We start from the raw sequence: 23,383 nt of genomic DNA on the forward strand, positions 1-23,383 counted from the left end.
ATAAACTTTGAGACATTGTAGTGAGTAAATTGCTCAAGGCAGGACAACGCATGTCGTTGGAATAATTTTTTTTACTGCTTCTTTGACAAAGAGCCAAATAGATTGATAGAGAAGGACTCTGCAGTTTTTAAAATTTTTATACCAGATTGAAGTTAGCAATGTTAATACAACAAAGCCTCGGGACAAATACTATTCATTTGACAATTACAAAAGGATTTTGAAAGAGTTTGGCCTCCATAATATGAGAACGATTTGCTTCAAGCGTTGATTACTGAATTTTAGACAATCGTGAAGTTGCAGAGTATAACGATTTTCAAAATGCATCGCTGCGAATTTCAACCTACTAGCTTTTTTCCTCGCTACGGAAGATTTCACCGATCTCTCCGAGTCAACGCTGGCAGTTTATGTAAAATGTGCAGTATAGTCGAAGATCCTAATACCTGTATCTATTATACTACGTTTTGTAAAAATACGTTTTGCAAATAGAGATTATTTTTGCAGTCGAGATGTTGGGTAAACAGCATCTCGCCCGCGCTCTTCCAACAGTTTCTAGATTTATATATGTATATATATATAATATATATATATACGCAATCTCACGTACACACATCGTCTGCACACTTCGAGAGCGGAAAACGTGGTGTATAAATGGAGCTACGTAAATATGATGTATACGTTTAGCAAACTTGCTCGGTAGCTTATTCACTCACTCACTAACTCATCCATTTATTTCTTCTCCCTTACGGGCAAGTAGATATTTCTTTCCTCCACTTCGAAGCTAATAAAAACAGAAAATGTCGCTCGGTTTGTCGACGTCTTGTCCTAAGCCATGAACAGTTCGGCGATCGATTCTCGAAAGGATTTTTATCTTCTTACGACCTCCTAGTTTATTTGCACCTGTACCTGTTATACCTGGTCGCGGTCATTTCATCCGCAAACTAATCCCGTGACCGGGTATAGCTGCAGTGGGTAATCGGCTTAAACGTAACAAGTAATTCCATTTTCCGTGCGAAAGCATCTCTCGTTTCGCGTTGCCGCGACGACGACGGCGAGTTGTGACGCGGCGGGCGTTGCTGATTTTGCCGCTTCTGCTGCTTCTCCCAGCAGCGGCTGGGTCGCCGTTTCCATGGTTCCGGGGGTCGGCGGCGGAAGGGGGGGGGGGGGGGGGGGGTCCGTTGCTCAAACAATCGTTTTCTCTACCGCTTTGCAGGACTTGGCGACTCGCCGTTTACCGTCGTGGCTGTTTCACCGCGCAGTCATTCTGTCTTTCTTCTCTTGTAACCCTGTAGCAAGGTATCGTTTGTGCTGGCCGAGAGTTGTTCCCCGCATGCCACGGTCCTTTCGAATACGCTGCTGCACAGTCTTCGGAATTCATTGCAGACGCTTCCTGTGACATGGTTGGGGGGGGGGGGGGGGGGGGGCAGGAATTTTGCAGCGAAGGTGGAGGAGGAGGAGCAGGAGGCTTTTGCAGCTTGATTAAACACGCCGCGATACTCCGCACCCTGCTCACTTCTCCGCCTTCTAATGAGAGAAAAACAAGTTAATTAGCTTCAATTAACTCAAGACATCTCCACAATTTGTCCATCCGGTATCCCGAGACTTCACTCTCGCTTCCTCCCGCGACGGCGCGACGCTCGTTTGTCTCTTTGCCGCCTCAATCGGCGCCGTTTCTCTCCATCTTCTTCGCTTTCGAGAAACTCTACAGGGGTGACTCTGATTACCTTTTGGTAATTAACTGCTCCGGCTTATTCTTCCTTCACGCACACTTAAATCTGTGAATATTTATTTCAGTTCTCGCGGGGCGGGGGGGGGGGGGGGGCTTGTTTCAGTTGGATTCCGACTGATCGCGAGGGGGTGCGAGGCGAGGGAGGGAGTCTGTTGCTAACACGAGTATTATGAGAATTTGTCGGGGCATGTCGGTGCGGAATGGAAAGAGAAAAGGAGGGCGGGAGGGAGATGGATAGAGAAGAAAGGCTCCGTTTACCGACGGATGTCAGCGTGTTTATTTGGATGACTGAACAAATATTATCTCACCGACAGCCTACGAAACTAAGCCGAGCGCTAACAGCATAATATACATTGAGAGATACCCGAGCATATCTTATACAGAGACAGAGCTCGCCGCTTCCGTCCGATCTCATCCGATCTGATCCGATCCGATGCAATGCGATCGGCTGACAGATGGCCGCTGGCCTCCTCTGTGAATCAATATTATTACTAGACGAAATATAAATTAATATTCCACGGCGTATGAAAATAAATCAATCGGTGCTCCTCGATAAACTGGCAGGCAGAGGCTGGTTCCTTCCTTGCTTGGTTGGCTCATCGTAATTTACCTATACGCGCCGGAGAGGAGAACCTTTTATTCCTTAGACGCGGCCGATCAACCGGCGTTATGTATTCAGGCTATAAAGTTGTCCGACTGGTTGATCCCGCAACGCCCGCAGCGAATATCCCGTCTCTCCTAAAGTTCTATATACGTCTATCTATCTATATACCTCTATATACCTCTCTATTTTTACCTCATTTCTCCTCATTGTCAGATAATAACATAATAAGGCTATCCGTTCCCATTCATCTATCGTTGAATCATCTCTCCCTCTCTCTTCTATTAGCCACCACAGCTCCTTCCTGCCTCTCTTTTTTCTGCATAATTGTACATTATACACTCAATACTTTTTGCAGTATGTTGGTTTTGTATTTCATCGCACTTTACGCGCGGTCTGCTTCAATTCGTAATAACTCTCCTAATCACTTATGTATGCATATATTAACGTAAATTGATTTTGAGAGAGATACACGAGCTGTATTACCCAAGTGTAATAAAAACTTTTTTTTTTTTAATATTCTCGGAAAGGTTGCACACGGCTTCTGATGCGGCTGTTCTTGTATCCGTACTACGTATAAACAATTAAAATTGCGCGTGTGTTGAACGTAGACGATGAGTACGAGTATATATATTTATATATATATGTACTGTAGCTGGTATAATTATCACGAGGGTATATATTTGGTTGTTTGAGGATAATTACCGCAACCACTCGCCACCTGGTCACGGTACATGTAAAAAGACCAACAAATTTCACCTAAATTTGGATTAATTTCAAGCCCGGCTTAACCAAATTACAAATATAATACCTACTCTAATTCTCACTGTAACAGAATCGCGCGTACACACACGAATTCACGCCTCTCGTTTTTTTTTTTTTTTTTTTTCATTTACGTTTTACTCACACGAACGTCGGTTTTACCCACCTAAAACTCATTCGACGAAACGACCCGTCCCGTCCCTCTCCCCCCATCTCTCGGACTAGAATGGTACGAAATTAATTTTTCACGCTGAATTAACCCTTCGGGGAAGCTCGTAACTACCCTCTTGGCCTTCTGTCAGGATTATTTGAGAAAGGGAGCTGCAGGATATGCTCGAACAATTCCCTCGTTCCGAATGGCGGGCTGTTTTTTCGTATTGCGTATATATCTAATTCATGTCTAAAGGCGACTGCGGTACATTCGAATTATCTCTATTTAATTTCGCTCAGAAGCTGATCGTGAGTTAGGCTCCTTTTTCATGCCATCGGAATTGAAAGAATTAGAGAGTAAATTTATGTATTATGTCATGACACATATTTCGTATACAATCAATTTCGGATTCTTTCAAATTTAATATCAATGATTATTCAGGATATTTTATGTTATGCTATAACGATTCGATTTCAAGCCGCAATAAATATTCTCTCCACCCCAGGCCCAATGCTCATGACGTGGCGTGTAGCTCAGAGGTCCCCCACCCCTTTCCTCTTCACCCCTCCGCTTCTGCTTTCCCCCTTCACGCAGGTATAATACAAGGGTGACAAAGGTAGCGACTTAGAAATGCGCGCTCAGGGTTCGTTCTGCAGAAGGTTCTACGAGGGTGAGGGTACGGCGATGTCGGCGGATAATAGGGTTATAATGACTTGCTTTGTGCCGGCAGGGGTTGCGGACCCGCGCGTGTATGTACATATCGCGATGTAATATACGGAGATATATATGCTCTTGGCGCATAATATACTCTGGTAAACTCGCAACTGTCTCATTAAAACGCGAGATGCAATACCGTGATGTGTTTTCTGTTTGCAATATTCTTCGACATTATTTTATGTGTGAATATTTGTTGTGTACGCATCTTGGGTTGGTTTTATTTTACAAAAGTATCCGATACATCTGCCTGTATATTATTTTTGCGAGAGAGAAAATGGGCGGGGTGGGGGGGATTGCTTACTCGACATCAAAGTATCAAATTACCGGATTCTCGATTGTGTATCTGTTTTTTTTTTCTTTTTTTTCTCGGGAGTATATTATAACGGTATCGTGGTATAATTCAAGATGATTAGTTGAACAATGCGGATGGGTATCTGTATCGACTCTATCGTACAGTTTGTATAATGTATCTAGTATACTCGTTCTTAGTGTACGTCGCGATACTGATTTCTTCGAAATTTGTCATTGTATTATGTGGTTGTATCTATGCACAGTAAAAGTAGAAGGCATATTAATCATGTGTAAACGTTGGGGAATGAAATTGGCTCGATCGTTGTCAAGATTTATTACGACTTGGTCCGACTTTGGTTCTCACGAAACATATTTATCTTCTTCTTTTTTTTTTTTTTTCCGTTCAAGCTATCAATTTCAGAAAGACTATATGCTTTTATTTGACTTATTTGGAAGAATTACGTGAAGAAATTGAAATCGAGGCATCGAAGCATCATCGAGAAGCTTTGATCTTAATCCAGTCACATTTATTTTAACCATGCATCTAGACGTCTATCAAATCTTGAGTTTGAAACGATAAGGATCCCGTCCATTATACCGCGCCACCCTCTATCTCGAAGTGTAAATGTCCCCTTGATCATCTTCTAAACTCTCTAGCAGTCTACTCGAGAATGCAGAGTCTGAATTCTGAGCGAAATGAGCCCCCGACCCGCAAAGGCTTGGCTAGCCTTGCACAAAGGCACTTGGGGTTCCTCTACTCTCTAGATGCTTGCGCGTCGTCGCCACGATCAAAGAACGAGACAGAGAGAGAGTGAGAGAGAGTGAGAGGTGCAACGAATGAGTGGGACTAGGGATGTTGCGCGCATAGCGAGTGTGCGCTTAATTGACCGTAAGTAAGCCGCGTGGAGGAGAGAAGATGAGAAAGGAGGATGGGAGGGAATGGGATCTCGAGGTTCGCAACCTGCGCCATGTGACGAAGGAACTATCATCATCCAAGTATGCTAATTGGAAAGGGGGAAGGAGGGGTTGGGGTGGGGGCAACCTGCATGCGTCAGTCCAGCATATAGGTGTGTCCATACACTCGGCGATACTCGTGTCGAGCGCGTTAACTTCCAACCGACGACAAACGATAATGCGATGGTAATGACGACGGCGTTACAGAGGCTACAGCAGGTATGACACGGCTAGTCGGCTCGAAACAGTGCCTACATCTAGAGCTATGCAAAGTTCCGTGACCCGGGGTTCCACTATCAAAACACGTACCTAACACACGTGCTGCACGCTCGCGCACGTATCGCTTTATATAAATAACCCTCGAATATTCGATGGCGTATAAGTTGGGTGTCGGTGCCTCTGGTGCTTTTCAACAGCCCTGCTTTGTAAACATTCAATTTAACGCTACCTACTCAACCAGCTGTCCGTATCCGCGGTTTTTCTCTCTCCGTGCATACGTTATTGGTTGGGAAGTGGGTGAAGCGTTGCTTGCAACGGGGACTGGAATTATACTTACTTACATACTTACCCACGTGGATAGTTTTTCGGTAAACCTTTTTCTCCCTCGCAGTTGCGTGACATCACGAGTAATCAATACAGAGGTGGATAAGATTATACGTGTAACGTGATATGCCGGATTGATAAGCTTGAGGTCGGAATCGTTCTGTCCACGCGGTATTTATGCATAGATCTCTTATTTATTTATTTATTTATTTATTTTTTTCCCACCCTTTTCGTTCATCCTCAAGACTCGCGAGCGTTGCTCGATCATGATGACAGGGGTTATTTTAAAACTACGCCGCAACGGTGAGAGCTGCTATTAGACTATCTGTGCTGGCGTGATCTAAATCTGACATAACCTAACTTATTTTAGGCACCATTGTACCTCGGACGGGGTAATGAGTCTGGTAATCGGGATTCATTTATCAGTAAGTTTATTACAACCTTACAAGGACTCATTGCTAATTTAGTATTCGTGCTTGTTGCAGATAAACACTTTGGTCGATATCTTGATTTATGAATACCGTTTAGGAATGGAAGAGATTTTTCTTGGGGAGAAACGTATAAGAGAACTTGAATTTTTTTATGTAATCAGTCCAGGTCTGAGTCTGCAATTTATCGAGATAAAGCAAAAGATACCTTATACTTGATAAGAAATTAAAACTGGGTCAGTAACTTCACTTTCTCTTACGTAAGCGTATCGATCAGTTGTTTTTACACTTCGGTAATCTCAAAGCGATTTAGCGCTTGATTTGATTGCGAAAATCTACTGTAAGAGTAGTTTTTAGATGTTTTCTTTGTGATTTCTTCTTATAAAATTCATACTCCGCAAAATTACGGGAGAGGAGGACCTTCGGGCGCCAATCATAGTCTTGCAGCGGGTGACAAAATGGTATATTAGAATGGATTAAAGCTTTTTCCTGTATCAGTCGAACCGTCAACGAGCAATTGCATTCGTCGGACAGAAGTCTCTCCACGATTTTGATGCAATTTTTAATTAACGCAAGCCGAAAAGTCGACGCCAATGCAACGCGATTAGTTCAGTTGAAGGGAATGCGCGTCGCTAGCACCTGCATTTTATTGCTTCCATTTAAGTTGATTGCTGTAATGCGCTCCCGGTAACAAAGACGAGTTTTTCTTGTAATTGGCCTCCTCCGAGACAGCGAACAAAGAGCCCCGGCAGTTGCAGCAGCGATCATCCGGTCGGCTCTTCTCCAATTCTGGATCATTCCCTCGAACATTGAAAAAGCCCCTTCGGAACCAACGTCAACGGAAAAGATCCTCTCACGAAACGTGGATTTTCAATTGAGGTTATTTCCAAAGTCGGCTCCTCACGCGAATCGCCACCGTGTGTCCAAGCCTTCCTAACATATTCGTAAATAAATCTTAAATCCCGCCCCTCGTGCGTCCTCCAGTTTTTAAACGTTGCACCAAATATCTCCAGATTTACGCGATAAACATGTTGTTTCTGTATATCAAACGAAGCGATAAATTCACTATCTATATCTGCGGCGTATATGCAACGTGAGTTATTTTCGCGCGAGTATGTCCGAGGCTCGTGTCAAGTTTCTACTGTACATTCACATGCATCTAACGATGTACAACACTTAGGCATACGATATTACGTACGTAGATTCGTTTTGGCATCGGCTCTCCTGCTAATTTACGCTACAGCTTTATCGCGAATATCGAAAGAAGAAGTGAATGCTGCACACCTCGGTGCAATGAAAAGCGGCGATGAAACTACGTTTGCAATTTTTCGAGAAGCCCCTACTTCCCCTCTCCACCCCACCCCTTGCCGACCAGCTCTCGAATTCCCCTGCCGACTTCTCTACGGCTTTATTATACACCGACGGTGTTATTTACCCTCGTCTCTATGTGCTGCTAAGAGACTTGCGCGTACACACCAACAACGGATCTACGAGGACATCGCGTGCGCGAAACTTCGCAACCGCGACATCTCTTGCCGCGGAGTATGAATAGCCGAGTCCGGGTTTCAAATTGACTTGCGAAATGTTGTCATCACCCGGCGTTGGCATTTCTCACTCGGCTGCCAAAAGTATTTAACCGCAAATTGTGTCGACTGTCGAGTTACTTTTATTGACAAATTGGCCTCCGTAGCAGCTCTTCACGTTTCGCCAATGACAAATGGAAATTTGCGCTCTTTTGTCTCTACGAACTAATATAACTCTGAGAGTCACGTGAACACGACTTCTCTACTCGCGTGCTACGGCAATATTATTACCGAAACTCCCCCTTCCATCCTGGCTTATACGAGGACACCCAGGGAAATCAACAACGGGACTTCCAATCGAGAGATAGATGGTGTATTTATTGTTGGAAATAAATTGTCGGTGGTTAGGATTATTCAAATTTTTGTCAATTCTACACGATATATAAAAATAATTTATATCACGTATTTATACAAGTATTCAAATGCTTATCTAATTTATACACGCGAACCAAATTATAGAATCAATTTGCTTTTTTCTTATTTACCTATAAGTATAACGATGCTGAAATTTTTTTTATTTCGTTAAATATGATCGGGAAATTATTGGGAGTTTTCAGATTTTCGTTTCAATAATTTTATATTGCAATACAACTCGTGAATCAATTTTATATATACATACATACAATAGAACCAGTCGTTTGCAAGAAAAATAAATAATGTTTTATCATACAACGGCGAACGAATTATTCCCCAGCGCGGAGTCAATTTCCTGGTAGTAGACTTTGATATCAGCAAAGCTGCTTTTTAACGTTGTTTCGAAAGGTGATCGCACAGGATGAAACGGCGTATTAAGTCGCACCCGGGTTTTAAGTAATTATGCCAAAAGCTCTGCAGGAGGAGCATTCGAGTTCCGTCCAAGTGCGTGTGCGTGGCGTGTTTTTAACGAAGTTATATATGTATACACCTACCGCAGGGTGTTCACCCACACCTCGTTACGCGGCAACCATGAGTTGTCAACGTGGGTGTGGTGCCCTGGCCATCCACCTACAAGAAGCGCATAAGCAAGCGCCCCTGCAAAGCGAGAGGAGTCGTAAGAGACGAGGAGCAACCAGCCGTAGGCATTACGCGATACGTGTTGGTGCCGTGCCGGTTGCTGGAACATTAACGTGTACGTCTACATGTATACACACGCGTATACACACCCGGTATAACCTCCATGAATATATTCATGAGAGAGGAAACATGGCGGCCGGGAGGAGGTTTTCCGACTCTGTCGCACCCGCCGCGAGAACCCTACCTCGGAGGAGATGAAGAGGGTGCGCCGACGATGCCGCCTCTCTCTATACCTACACTTTGAGGGTATCCTCTTCTTCTCGCTCCCTCTTCCTGCTCATCCTCATCCTCATCCTCATCCTCATCCGAGGGGCCGAACAGCGCCGCGAGGGGATCTTCCCCCCTCTCCCTCCTCTCCGTCCGCCCCGCCACGATCGTAACTTCTCTTCTCCCCTGCAGGCTTTCGTTATATTTCCGTCTCGTTCTACCCCCGCTTACTCCGCGTCACGCTTACTTCGTGGCTTGTAGTGTTTCATGCCGTAGGTGCAGGCAGGGTTGGCGGGCGGGTTCGTGGTGTAGTGTGTTGGTGGTATCCTTGCGTCGTAAAGCTGTCTATCCTTCGGGCTTTGCACGCCGGAGACGAGGGAGCGAGAGAAACAGGGATAACTCTGTTCCGTCCTTATCAGCCTTTCTTTCTTTCTTGGGTCTACGTAGTTCTGTCTTCGTTGTTTTTTGTCGGCTATCTCGTACGACCGAACCGGAGATCCGAGCCCCGGAGCCCCGGGGTGCTAAACGACTAATAGATCGACCAATTACCGTCATTATCTCAAATAATTGATCCCGGGTGATGATGATGAAAAAAAAAGAAGAAAAAACAACAATTTTCTCCTCCGACTGGTTTTGAAACGAGATGTTGTGTTTCATCTCGGGGGACTATTCGGAATTCTCTGTATAATTTGCACATCGTGCCAAGGGAACAAACAAATGGTTCTTTGTTGTGAAAAGTATACGGGTGCGGCAGTAGAACGTGAGATTTTATTTGAAAATTGTATCTACTTTTTATCAAGTAATTTGCGAGTGCAACTTTGAAATAATAAAAACTTTCCAGTAGCCCATTGCAACTCGGTCCCACCTGTACTGTAGACATTAAAACTTGTATAACTTGATCAGTAAGGGGAAATGATTAAAAAGTTGGAGTAGATTTTCACCCCCTTGTTATCTCGAAGCTCCTGATATGTGCGCACCTCTTCCCAATTGCAGGAATGAACTTGTCCGGATCTCTATTTAATTTTCTAAAGAGGGGGGGATCTGGTGTGTGTCTGTGTGTGTGTGTGTGTTTGTACCGCTCGGAGGTTTTTCTAATTTAATTTTCTACAGCCAGCTCCCGCTACTCTAATCGAGTGATTCACTAATTAGGAAGAGTATCGAGGGCGCGATGCTCGTTCGTACCCATCGCTCGGTTCTCGCCATTGACCCGCAGGCCGGGCTGCCGGTACTCGGATGAGCATTCTTTCGCCTCTCCCCTGCTCCCTCTTTCTTCATCTCTCTTCATCTCTCTTCATCTCTCTTCGCTTCTCCGTCGAGGTTGAAGCCTCGACTCGTCCGACTCGCTCCGAGTTAGTCCCCCCTTCGGAAAGGCGAACCTGCAGCTCCTCGTCCAAAGGAATCTTAATTTCGCCTCCCTTCCTTTTTACCGTCCTTCGTTGTTGCTGCTGCCGTTCCGATCCTTCTTTCTCTTTCTCTCTCTCATTATCCTGCTCGCATGTAAAATCGCCCGGCCACTCAACGCTCGCAAAATCTTGCAGAGGGGAGCGAATTTCTAAATTGGTTAAAAAAAATTTTAAACACGATTTTTCTGCTCTTGTGAAATCGAATTGTTCTCAATTCTTGAGATCTTTTTATCCGTTTAAAGTTGCACTTTTGCCTCCCTCTACTTCGATGCTAACGCGTCATCAATTTTTCTACCTTTTATATGCACGCGAGAGAGTTTTTCTACCTTTTATTCTCTACAGGAGAAGGAGCTTCGAGGGAAAAAGATTTATCGCTTCAGCTTACTCGTAACTTTGCGTCGCTACTACCCCAGTCCTTCTTATATAACCCATACCAGCCGTATATACATGCTAACGCTATGAACGTTTTCATCTCAACCTGTTCTTTAAATCGATTTTATCTCTCTCGTTTTACTCTTGCGTCTCGACCTTGCCAGTTTTCTTGATTCATTTTTTTTCCTTCTCTTTTACTGCTTCTCTTTTATCACGGGAAACTTGAGTCGCCGTTTTAATCGTATAGTGACCACTTTTCACATATCAATATTATCTTACAACTCCCTTAGTCGAGACTCGTTGTTTATACGAACGGAGCGTTAATTATCCATCTTGTTACTTGTCACGCGTTTGCACCGCTGTGACCCGACCTGTTGTTCTCTCACAATCAGCTACCTTCGCCGCCACTATCCCCCCACATTCCCTTCTTGTCAGTTGGTGAGTGAAAAAAACAATGTGCTTTTTGCGCCGTTGCTTTCTCATAACCGGCCCACTCCAGAATAATTATACGGATGCTGCAAGGTTCGCTAAAACCTGAGTAAGCACGAGGAAAACTCGGGAAACGTGCTTATATTTACAAAACAAAAACCGACTCTCTATGGAACAAAAGGTTTTCACTTTCACAGATTTTGAATAATCGTCAAGTTGTTTCAAACATTCATATATTTCACGGAGTTCTGTCTGATTACGTCTCCGTTCATTTTCACCTTCATAGTCACATTATGTCATTATGAAATACCTGCGAAGCAGGATTTAACATTTAGCCTATTAATTTCTCATTGTTTAAACCTGTCATTAATGTGGTAATAACGATTCATCAATATTTAATACCGAGTTTGTTATACTAATATTAGGTTCTCAAAAAAAAAAAATTTGAAATAACATCTTTTCGAGTTTATCGCAGACGTTTAAGACGTCTGAATTTCCTATCCAAGCTACGCAGGCAGACATCTCCAAGTGTATATATATATATATATATATATAATGTTATTGTATATACGAATGGATAGCTATACATAATTGGCATAATTAAGAGCGACGTGGTCATACGTGTTATTAAACCAGCTCCTCGCGGCAAATGCGGATAGCATATGTGGACATGTAAAATGGCACTTCTCATTGCCCTATTAGCGTGTGTGCGTGCGAGCTCGCGCCTGACTACCTATTATTATGAATACTGGCTGATTGTGGTGAGAAGTGAGAGAAAAAGAGACGGAGAATAGGTATCCTACCCATACATCATCTTCTCGAGCACTCTCTTGCCTTGCCTTGCCTTGCCTTGCCTTGCCACGGACTACGTACGCATGTGTAACGCACTTCGGTACTTACACGTACAGGCTAGTGTAATAAATAGACGTGCGTGCGTGCGTGCATGCATGCGTGCGTTATTTCCACCGCGTTCGTTTCAGTCTTCTCGAATAGCGGGGCAGTAAAAGGCGGCCTCGTGCGGCGCACCATAAAACAGCAAGAACCGACCGACCGACCAACCAACCTCTCTTACATCTCTACATCTCTACATCTCTACACCGTATTACCGGTGAAGACCGGACAGAGACTTCACACTAATGCAGAACCTCCGGAGGGTGAATGCTTCGCTCCAGCAGCATACCTTCGTACATACATACATACATAGATACATACAGACCTACATACATACCTACATACGCATCGATGCAACCGTGCATACGGCAACGAAAATTTCATGCAGAATGATATCACGGACGAAGCCGTGTTGCGAACGAGCCGGGAGCCAGAACGCCGCTGGCTAGGTAAACTACATGCGAAATGGGAGGGTTACAACGTATGTTTCTACCTACCACCTACCTTATGCGCGTATGGGTAAGGTACCTATACATGTACACACATCTGCATAGTGAAATAGTTTCACACCGGAATAATGCCGTGATTATTCCTCGTTCGTAAGAATGTCCCGCGTGCCTGTCTGCCATGCGCGCATTCTACGTTATGAAACGTAATATTCAACGCTGTTTCTGTATAATTATGGAAGACTGGCATAAACTCCACCATTTGCATTTCAGCGGTGGTATATACGTATAATGTGTATATAACGTGTGCATGTCGCACGCGGTATATCCAAAAGAGTATCTGTATATACGTATATATCATTTATTATATACGTATATGTATGGTATATAACCTCGTCTCCCTCAGATCCCCTTGCAATTAACGTCCCCTTTTGGATTCGCATCATTTGTAAGAGGGTAATCTGTTTGCATTTATCACGAAACCTTTCACCTCCAAGTTGTAATTGAACTTTGCTGCCGCTGCTTCTGCTTCTGCTTCTGCTGCAGCAGCAGCAAACCACTTCTCACGAATCTCTAAGGTGATCTTTTTTTTCTTCTCTCTTTTCAATATACCGCTACGCGATAAATCAATTTTATATAAGACTTGTACTTTTCATGTAACGTTATTGCCAGAAAGTATATTATAGATTCGACAATGATTAACTAAACCGTTCATAATTTCAATTTAGACGCACAAACGTACCGTCTTGATGAAATCGAAGATTATATGGCTCTTCAGTTGTATTCCTTTGTCTCAATATATACGCTGCGATTAAATTGTATTCGAGCTCTGATAGACCGGACGTTATTCTCAGCTTGAGTCTTACATAAATCTGATAACATTGATTTCAACCGAATGGATCAGGTAATAATCGTTCGTTGTTATACCGAATTGTTTGTAAGTTGGGTTGCGATTTATCGCTGATTAGTAACGCGCATCTTTATACGTCACATGTGAAACCTATAGATATACGTGATGAAATTTACTCATTATCGAATAATCAGTGTATATGCGTGGATATCCTCATTACTTGCTAATAGATTTCTTCCCTCCTTCTCATCGTCAGTACGTATGTAAGTGCCTGGGTTCAAGTTGCGTGTACGCGGCAAAAACCGAGTTATGTATTATCTATCTATACATGTAAATTGTACATTATACGGTGAAGAAAAGCTGCAGCAGCGCGTGACCGGTGGTTAAAAATTAGCGATGCAAATCGTCCGCGACGGTAGGAGTTGCAACTGAGGGGACTGCGCGGTTAATAGAAATTTTCCCAACGTTACAACGATTCGCGGTTGCTGACATGCGAAAGTGTTGCCGCAGTAAAGATTGAGTTATTGCACATTATTGTTATCGCTCTTGGCTAGGTATACGTATACGCGTATGTCTGTATTATACATATGTAAGTGTAATTTACTCCGCAACGGTCAGGTTAATCTCTTCGCGGTATAAGCCATCATCCGATTTGATCAAATCAAGATTACTGGTGTTACAAGATAACGATGGACGTGATCTTTTAACGTTGGTATAGGTATACAAAAATATATCAATATTACCGCGCAGCGTGCTTTGATATACGTTCATTATAATTACGAGCAATCCCATTATGTCCTCGATTTACCTAATATATACAATATCGAAAGTCAGTCGTATGGTAGTTGTGTGTATCGAGAAAAAGATAATTTCATCCAGAGATGAAATGTGTTTGAATCGATGGGAATTTTTTTTTACCGACCTTTGTGCATAATCGCGTCCTTATTCTGCTGGAGACACGAGAGAAACAAAAATCCTTTCGAATTCTCGCCGCTAACACGCATTGCAGGTGACTCAGGAATGTGTGTAACGTACCGACTGAACACAAAATAAATTAGCCAGAGATTGTCGACAAGATTTTATACCAACTGAGGAATCATGGCGCTTCTTTGTCTTCTTAAAACACGCGAGACTGAGTTGCGTTCGATCGCAGCGTAAAAACACGTTAAACAAGTTCGTTGAACTTTGTACAAGTTTTTCAATGACGTAACGCATATGAAATTGATATATTTGTCACGGTCGTAAAGGTTTTTTTTATTATGCTATACCCGTCGTTAAGCAATACATTTCAACGATTCTAGTTATTGTTGAGATCAGATATTCTGACTTGGAAAAATACAGAATGTACGACATGTATGGGTACAGTACTTTATTATAAACTTATTCGCATAGTTGTACAAATCGTTTATAATACCGCGATACGAATGACAAAATTGGCGAACAAACGCGTACCGTTAAATATACAAGTACTATCTTAAAAATGAAAAACTCAGGCGAATTATTTTCATACAACAAATCTCAGTTTATAATCTTTGTGCTAAAAATTTCAAAAAATGTTTTATTTTCATTCTGTGGTCATGATAACTGGTTTCAGTCTTAAATTTGACATTCGTTTTTTGACCAACGCTCCGCGTTCCGTTGGAAAATCTTTATGTATAAGATACTGTGCTCGGTCTTTTGATCGTTCTTGGAAATGATTGAAAACAACTGTTACAGTAAGTTTCTCAACGACTCTGGAGCCAGAGGCTCTGGGTCCAGGGGCTGCCCCCGTCCTGATTGCAAAGTCTGTTAAAAGTTGGCTCGTGCTAATCCCCTGGCTCCGTTTCGCAGACTCGCTTTTTCCCCCCTCGTCATTCGTCCCTGCAGGTCCTCCCATATTCTCAACCAGGATTCGCTTTGTTTCAGGACATGTCTGACGTCTGCGTGGGGACCAGCGTGGGCACAATCACGGAGCCCGAATGCCTGGGGCCCTGCGAGCCCGGGACTTCGGTCACCCTCGAGGGCATTGTCTGGCACGAGACTGAAGGAGGTGAGCACCTATTACAGACCGTGTGTCGCAGGGCGATCTCGAATCACCCAATTTTCTTAGCTGATCAGGGAAAAAACGCTGGTAGAAACCAAATGTTCTTAATCCTTCGTTTCGGCTTTTAAATGTTTAAGAAAATATTGCAAGTTCAACAAGCTCTCGAAGTTAACTCGACAGATTGCGAAAAACATGAGGGAATTTTCACTCGCTGCAAGACACTGCAGTTACTGATTACGCGTGGCAGGATGTCTTTTTTTTTTTTTTTATCGACTCTCCTGTCGCTGCTCCGCAAGTCGCATTTAGACAAAGGCATTCCACCGTCGCTTGCGGCGTGTTATTCAAATCGAGGTTCGTTAGAGGGACCGAACAAACCGAACGAACGAACGAACGAACGAACGAGCGAACGGAGTATAGAAAGAAAAAGGCCGCGAGACTAAATGGTCAGGTTTACTCGGCCAACCCAACCCGACTTGACCTGCTTGACCTAGCTTTGTTAATTCTTCTATCTGTTATTTTCTTTTACTTTTTTTTTCTCATATCCTTAGCCAATATCTGGCATTTTAGAATTTGATTTACTGCGCCTCGATTGATCTCGGCGCGTGCTTTTGTCGTTTCAAAGATCGTTCGTCGTTGTGAATACGGCTGCGACGGGCCTTTCACGTGAGAGGCGAATGATCGACGTCTGTCCCCGCGTCAATGGTATATTTACCTGTTGTGCCAACCGAGACGACGGCGTAATAACCATTCCTCCTTACCAGTTATTCTTTCTCAACGGCAGAAGTATAATTTTTCTTCACTCTCTGAAAGCTCTGACGAATTGTCTCGTGTCCGCGAAACGCCGCGAATAATTTTAAACGACTCGCTTTTGCGTCTCGCTACTTTGGAACGTTCACACGCACGCTTATAGACGAAGAGACGTGTTTGCCTGCTTATAATATCTCTACACTCTGGTAGTAAGTGAGCACGTATATAATAGCTGTGCATACAGCTCGTTCAATAGCTATTGAGAAAGATTCGAACTTTGTGGCGCCGTAATACATTCCGCTTTTACGAATGTGTGGGGGGAATGATGAAAATAAGAAAAGAATAACAACATCAGAAATCCTTATACGAATCGGAGTCGGGTAACCGGTAACAAGGACGTTCAAATGATTCCCAGATGGTTCATTTAACCCAGCGAGCTAGTTTCAACACTTTTCGCCAGATTTTTCACAAGATTCTTTCTTCAACTCTCTCGCGCTTGTTTTATTTTCCATTGGGCATATTTCCAAGCCGGCTGTTCAACACCTTTACCAATAATTGCACGGTATGTCGCACACCAAGCTTTTCTTCGTTTAAAAGTTGGAATAAAAGTGCCGCGCAATCAAACTCGATGATTTTTTTTTTCTTTCCTTCGAACCTTTCAACGAGCTTTTACAACCAGGGTGAAAAAGCTCACGCGGTAATTTACCACTCGTTGAATTATTGTGTTTGTTCTCTCTCTCCCTCTCTTTCTGTTTTTCTCTTTTTCCTTCCGTACCTCTGGAAACGAGAAAGTTTCAACGGCAGCCCCTTTTAATCGCATAATTAACGTGTTCCATAACTTTGCCTGAACACATATTATACAACCGCAGAATGAAATACCTGCAATTTGTGCAGCCTCTCTCACACATACATATATATTCTATATTGCTGTGAAATTATTCCTCATACCATATGCATCTGGAATATTACATATATATGCAAGTACACACATGTTCGTTGCGTAACTATCATCCGCAGTTAGCTACTAGGCGCAACTCTGCCCGCTTTATCTACCTAACGACGGAACTGGGAACCAGAATCGGAAATTCAACTCCAAGTAATCATGAACCACAAATTGTATATCCAGCTACGCGTTCTCCCCGTATCGCCCTGCAGCGGAGCTACGTAAACACTCGTCATCAGTGTGATTTAGTATAGAGTTGATGCAGAACCCTCGGATGGGCTGAGTCGGTGTGTCTATATCGCTAAAATCCGTGTAGCAGTGTTTTCAAAGCGGCCTGGAAGACCCGCGAGATCAACACCGGAGGCACCGGCAAGAGGGGGGATTTTAGCCTCGATGGTTCCTACGGACCGAATTAATTCCTCATTCAAATTAATGCAGATGGTCCTAGGGGCGCGGTTCTATCCTTCTCTTTCTCTTCCTCTTCTCCTTCTCCCTTTTCCCCATCCTCGTCATCCCCTTTACCTACGAGATGTCGAGTGAGGAAGCGATTCGCCATCGGGTTGTATCTTTCTTAGAATTTGCTCGATTAGACGTCGTTTGATTCTGCATCATCGGACTATCGATTGAAATCTTTATACCCTCGGTAAAACGGTATCGGCGCCGTTTAGACTCATATTTGTATCCGACCTTTTACTTCGTCTTCACTCATGCTGACGTCCATAAATTAACGGAATTAATAAACGCATTTATTGTAGCTGCGAAAGAAATAATCACAGTAACTGTTCGACTTGTCAACCAGAAGAAGCCAATCAGTGGATCAAGTTTTTCATTCTAATGGCTAACTCGCGAGAAGGGCCATTTTATCGCAGTTCGATAAACCGCCAGGCTCTTCAAGATTCCTTTGGAAGTCTTTATCCGTGGTTGGGAATAAGAGTGGTTCTCGTATAAAGGAATTCGACTCCCAACGGCCAAGTCCAACGAGCAGTTCAGAAATTTTGAGACTTACCTCGTAAACAAATTCCTGGCAAAAGTTTGTCTCCCAAGGGCCGCCTGGTACGAAGGGCGGAGAGGTGAAGAACCCAGTTCGGCTTCGTTCTGGAGCTCAGGGATGAAATCCCCGGAACGCAGGATATTCGCAGAGAAAGAGGAAGGGGAGAAGGGCGCGGATGAAAAGGAACGAGATTTAGGGAATTTTCGTCCTGTGCGTGAAATTTCGAGATGGTCTTTATACGCGACGAACTTCCTACCGACACCAGGCCATGAGGAGAGTGACGTCTACCTTTCACTTCCCTTTCGCACCCTCTGAGGCGGCATACTTGACAGGAAGTAAAAGGTTGGAGTAAAACTTTTCGGGGATTAAAGAATACAACATTTCCGGTGATCACCGAGCCCGTCCAATTTACTCTGAAAGACATCGCGTTAACGCATTAACGAGGTTTCGCTCTTCGGTTGGCCGGCCTTTTTAGATACGAGGGTAGCGATTCCCGGCTCAATTTCGAACCTTAAAAGACTCGACGACGACGCGACGCCGTGCTGAAGGGACCGAGCAATCCTGTCAAGCCGCAACGGCTGCCGAGAGTGCTAAATGTTCATGGGATCTTTTAAGGGCCGTGATTATACGCGCCCGCTATATACGTGGTAAGTGGGTGTGGGATAAGTAGGCACTTTTCTGATTGTGAAACCGGTTAGCATAAACGAAACCGTTGGGTTTAATTGAAATACCCTCAAAGCTGCCCGCCGCGTGTTTGTTCATTCGGTATACACTATACGCGGTCTACGAGTGTGAACAGTTGTTTACTCTTCAGCGTCGTCTGCTCGCCGATCGATACTGCTTCTAGGATCCAGCTGAGCTGTATTCGCGCATTGGCGCATTTGAACCCATAGCCCTGCACCTCCTCTCTACTCGTACCATTGAATTTCGTATTACCATTTCTCTCGGTTCGTCGATTCAAACTTTCGACTCTATTTCATCGATTGGATATATATCGCCGATTTCAATCAGTTCTTCAGGATATTTTACGACGATTCAGGAATATTTTAGATACTTCAGTGCGGGTACCGTTATCATTGTTAACGTATAAGAGAGACTTTAAATCACAGTCAGATGTCATTCGAAAGGCTACTTTATTCGACTGTATACATATACTACTGAATGATTTATTCACGCGTAGGATTTGTTACATGTCAATGGTTATACAGCTTTTCCCTTTTCTTCTCGCTACCTACTATGGAAAATATTTATCTTTTACGACTTTTAGGTACGCGGTATTGTTCCGAGGTAGTAAATTTCCGCCACGGTGGACGGCAGAGAGTGTATCGACAAAACTGCTCCATTTCATCATTCCGAAAATCCAGTACTCCCAGAATCGGTAATAGTACGATTCGTGTACCGTATGTCGTACAATATGTTTCTACTACCCACATTGGCAAGTAACGCCAAACTCTAGATCACACAATAACGTGGTGAAGTCGGAACGGGCCTGCTTGCACTACTTCTTTACGACCGTATGACTAATATTTGTGTAGAACCAACGCGCTCCTACAATTGAACAAATAGTTGCACTAATACATGCGCTACCAGAAACATATAATATAGAATGCATGGCGCGATCTAGTCAGCAAGTCAACCAGCTTGGTTATTGTCATACTCGTATCGTTATATGCATATACCGGTATGTTTTACATGTACGTGTGTAACGCGTGTCTAAAGACGAATTTGCGGGATGTGAGAGTACGAGAGACGACGGTGGACAGAAGAGGTGGTCCAAGACGTTCAAGATTTATGGCATTCATCTGAATTTTCGTCGCGCTTTTCGTATATTCACTCCATCGTTTATTCTGTCGAATAGGTGATTCATTGATCGGTGAACACTAAATTTTTTTTCTGTTGTTTTTTTTCTGTCAGAAAATGCACAATGGATTTCCAGTTTTCTGTACTGTTAGATCGGAATAACAAGGTAATCTCGATTATAGAAATTGAATTGATCATCGTCACTCTAAAATCGAATTTTAAGTTTCTATATGCTGGAATGTGGATGCAAAAATACACCTGCAGGGAATTTCAGAATCCATAAATTCAACGGATTTCAATTCGAAGTGAGACCATATCATTTCCACCGTCCCTTGTGCCTTCTTTTTTTTGTGTGATTTCTTTCCCTCCATATTTTTTTTTTTTTGCAGATCCCGTGATTCTCCGCTCATCCTACTACTATTTTTATTATTTTTCATACATCCGTTTATCCGCTCTCTGAAATTCGTCCGCTTCTGGTTTTTATTACTCTTATTTTTAGCTGAAACCATTTTTTATTTCTCCTTTGCCATCCTCAGCAAACCCTCAACATTAAAATAGGAAGAAACTTCTACCTGGGAGCAAAAATAATGTATTCCTCTTTCTCTCTTTCTCTCTTTCTCTCTCGCTCGCTCTCTCTTCACCTACTCATACAGACATCTGTATACAGTTCCTTGTTTCTCACTCCCCCGTTCGTTACTCACCGCCGCCTTCTGAGTAATACAAATTTTTACAAATCATCCCCAACACTGCACAAGAGACAAAACCGTCGCTCGCTCAACTTGCGTAATCTGCAATGCGACAGAGCCGACGATAATTACAGAAGCTATATCAGTTTCTATCACTCAGTCATCCCCCGCCCGCGTTCCCCGGGGATAAAAACAGGGCGCGGCATAGAGGGCGGTGGGGGTATAGAGATCAGGCGCAGGTCCACCCGTCTCTCATTCCTCGGACACGTGATTCCCTCGAAGATGAGCTGGAGAAATTGCCGTTATAACACAGAAGGCTGCGCGATAAGTTGTGTCAAGACGTGCACTTCCACCTCCAAGTAACAGCGAAGAATTAAGGGAACGTGGAAGTCGTAGCAGCAGGGGTTGCTTGGCGGGGTTGGTTGCTGCTGAGACGGGAAGGGAGGTTAGTCCGATCAACAAGAGCTGCTGCAGGGCTGCGGGCGGCGCGAAGAAAGGGGCGGAAGAGGAGGAGGAGGACCGGGAGGCTTTCTATCGATCTCTCGAAACCTGGTGAGGGTGTCTCGCTCTACCCTTATGCCGTTTTCTTCGCCATTCGGTCTCGCCTCGCCTTGCCAGGCAGCGAATCCACCTCGTCCTTTTCCACTTCCAACGACGACACGCGTCTGCGTCAAACCTTTAACGCGTTACGTATACACACGAAACGGCAACGAAGAGAGATACTCTCTTTCGCGGAATTGATGGACCACCTCTCGCCCACTAACCCCGGTCGAAAACGAGTTTTTTTTTTTTTTTTTTTTTGTTTTTATCCTCGATGAAAACCTCGGATCAAACGACGCTTGTCAAGCTTGTCAAATGCAAATTCCTGTCTATCCTCGGGGGAATAAATATCATTGTGTCAAGCGATGCTGCGAATAGAAAAGATGTTTGCATGGCTTATTTTTGAGGTATAAAAATGGAATTGAAAAATGCATGTTCAATCCGGTATTGTGGAAATTTCGAAACAAAGGAAAGGCTGTGAAAGAAATGTTGAGAATGTTTGGAAATTTATGAAACGAACAAGGCAGAGATGCTTATAGCATGAGATAATTTTGAATAAACATGACTGAGGATTAAAAATGTGGGAGATGAATATCCCGCTAAATTCAGTTGAACGAAGCTTTGACCTATGAGAGTATAATATGAGGAAAATCTGCGAGGATGAATTCACGGGATGAATATTAAAATATACGTCGAACGTACCTATTATGTTTGAGGTTGCAAACGAGCACTACGATATTTTTTCATTAATAAGAAATCTATGACCGTTTGAGCAGAGATGAAGATGGAGGGAACAGAGAAAAAGTGATGGATTAATACGAGAGGAATTCGTTGCTTGTACAATATTTGTACGGCCTGTTAGTTGGCTAAAGGAGAAAACTGAGAGTCACGGTAAAATCAACCCTCTCTGATTGCACAAAGAGTCTCGGTGCTCCTTTGGCAGATGACGTCGTAGACGAGAGGGAAACGAATGCGACAAAGCTCGAAAGAAATAAAGGTGATGCAACATCGACGTCTGAGTTTAATCGCGTTTTACGATGCCTCGCGCACTTCGTCCTTCTGGCGCTCATAACTTTGCACCGAGCAATTCGCGGACGGAGGCGTTTAATCAGAAGTCCGCCTACCAATTTCACTGTCACTTATATCGTCAGTCTGTTCGTCCGGTTATTATTAATGACCTCTCTTACCTATTTGCCTGTGACCACCACTGCAGCTGTTTTTGTGTACGTATGGTAGAGTTTTAGCAATCCAGAATCACGTTTGGCTACTATTCGATATTTCATATCTATACCTTGCTTGCTGGCATATACTATATGCATGCGCATAAAAGAAAAGAACAAAGAACAGAAAAATAAAAAAGATTACACGATTCTATAGGTACAGTCTGTTTGCTGTGCTGTGAAACAAACGATAATAAAATGTTTCGGAACAAGTGGTTTCTCTTTTATAGAGATACACGAGGTCTCTTTGTTAGAAAGGAATTGCACATTGTACTATTTCGCTCGCTGTGCCGAGGAAAAATTTGGTCGACATCCAGCTGCTTTTGCACTAAGGATAACTATATCTGTTATAGAAATGGTAAAGATAGATTGCGTGGATCGATGTATCTGTGTTTGTGTGCGTGTGTGTGTATGATTTTTATTTTGAAAACTTTATTTCTCATGTGTATAAAATCGCAGTTTCGGTAATTGATATTGCGATGGTACTGCGCAAGAAGATCGTTAACTATATTAACGATCTTTTTTTAAGCTCCGCAAGGCTGGAAGAGCGTTTTCGAGTAAACAGGAATATAAATCCGGAATATGGGCTGCAATGTATAATGAGTACAGCTTTATTAGAATTTTACATCCGCGGTAAAATGAATGTAATACTTCGTGAAGTTAATATCGTGCAAACGATTTTATTTCAATAATTATAATTTTATGTGTCGCTCATTTCTTCTCTTTGCTGAGTGTAAAATAAAAATACGAGATCCAGTGTCGTTTCTTTTTTTCTGTATAATAATGCAAAAGAATGTTTGTTTTTTGTTCTCCTTTGAGTGTTGATATTTTCGATAGGAAGTTGAAAAAATATTGATAGATTTCGGATGGTTATCTGTAAATATTACCATCGTTGAATTGTTTATTCTTTATCTTCGTAGGCACATACTTACCTATATACATATATGTATATGTGTATGTATATTTAAACCGCTGTTACGTGTAGTAAGCCACGTATTTGGACAAGTTTGAATTCTATACTCTCTG

General features: G+C 43.1%; 1 protein-coding gene across 5 annotated transcripts in view; it reads left to right on the top strand.

Moving 5' to 3' along the window:
* LOC124416560 (zinc finger protein 608-like) overlaps positions 1-23,383 on the top strand; it is a 97,047-nt gene that overhangs the window by 61,103 nt on the left and 12,561 nt on the right. For all 5 annotated transcript variants that reach the window (XM_046897746.1, XM_046897741.1, XM_046897743.1 and 2 more), the window contains exon 6: positions 15,313-15,436. In XM_046897746.1, coding sequence (XP_046753702.1) covers positions 15,313-15,436 — 124 coding nt within the window. The remainder of the gene's footprint in view (positions 1-15,312; positions 15,437-23,383) is intronic.

Source organism: Diprion similis, chromosome 2 (assembly GCF_021155765.1).
Source record: "Diprion similis isolate iyDipSimi1 chromosome 2, iyDipSimi1.1, whole genome shotgun sequence".
NCBI lineage: Eukaryota > Metazoa > Arthropoda > Insecta > Hymenoptera > Diprionidae > Diprion > Diprion similis.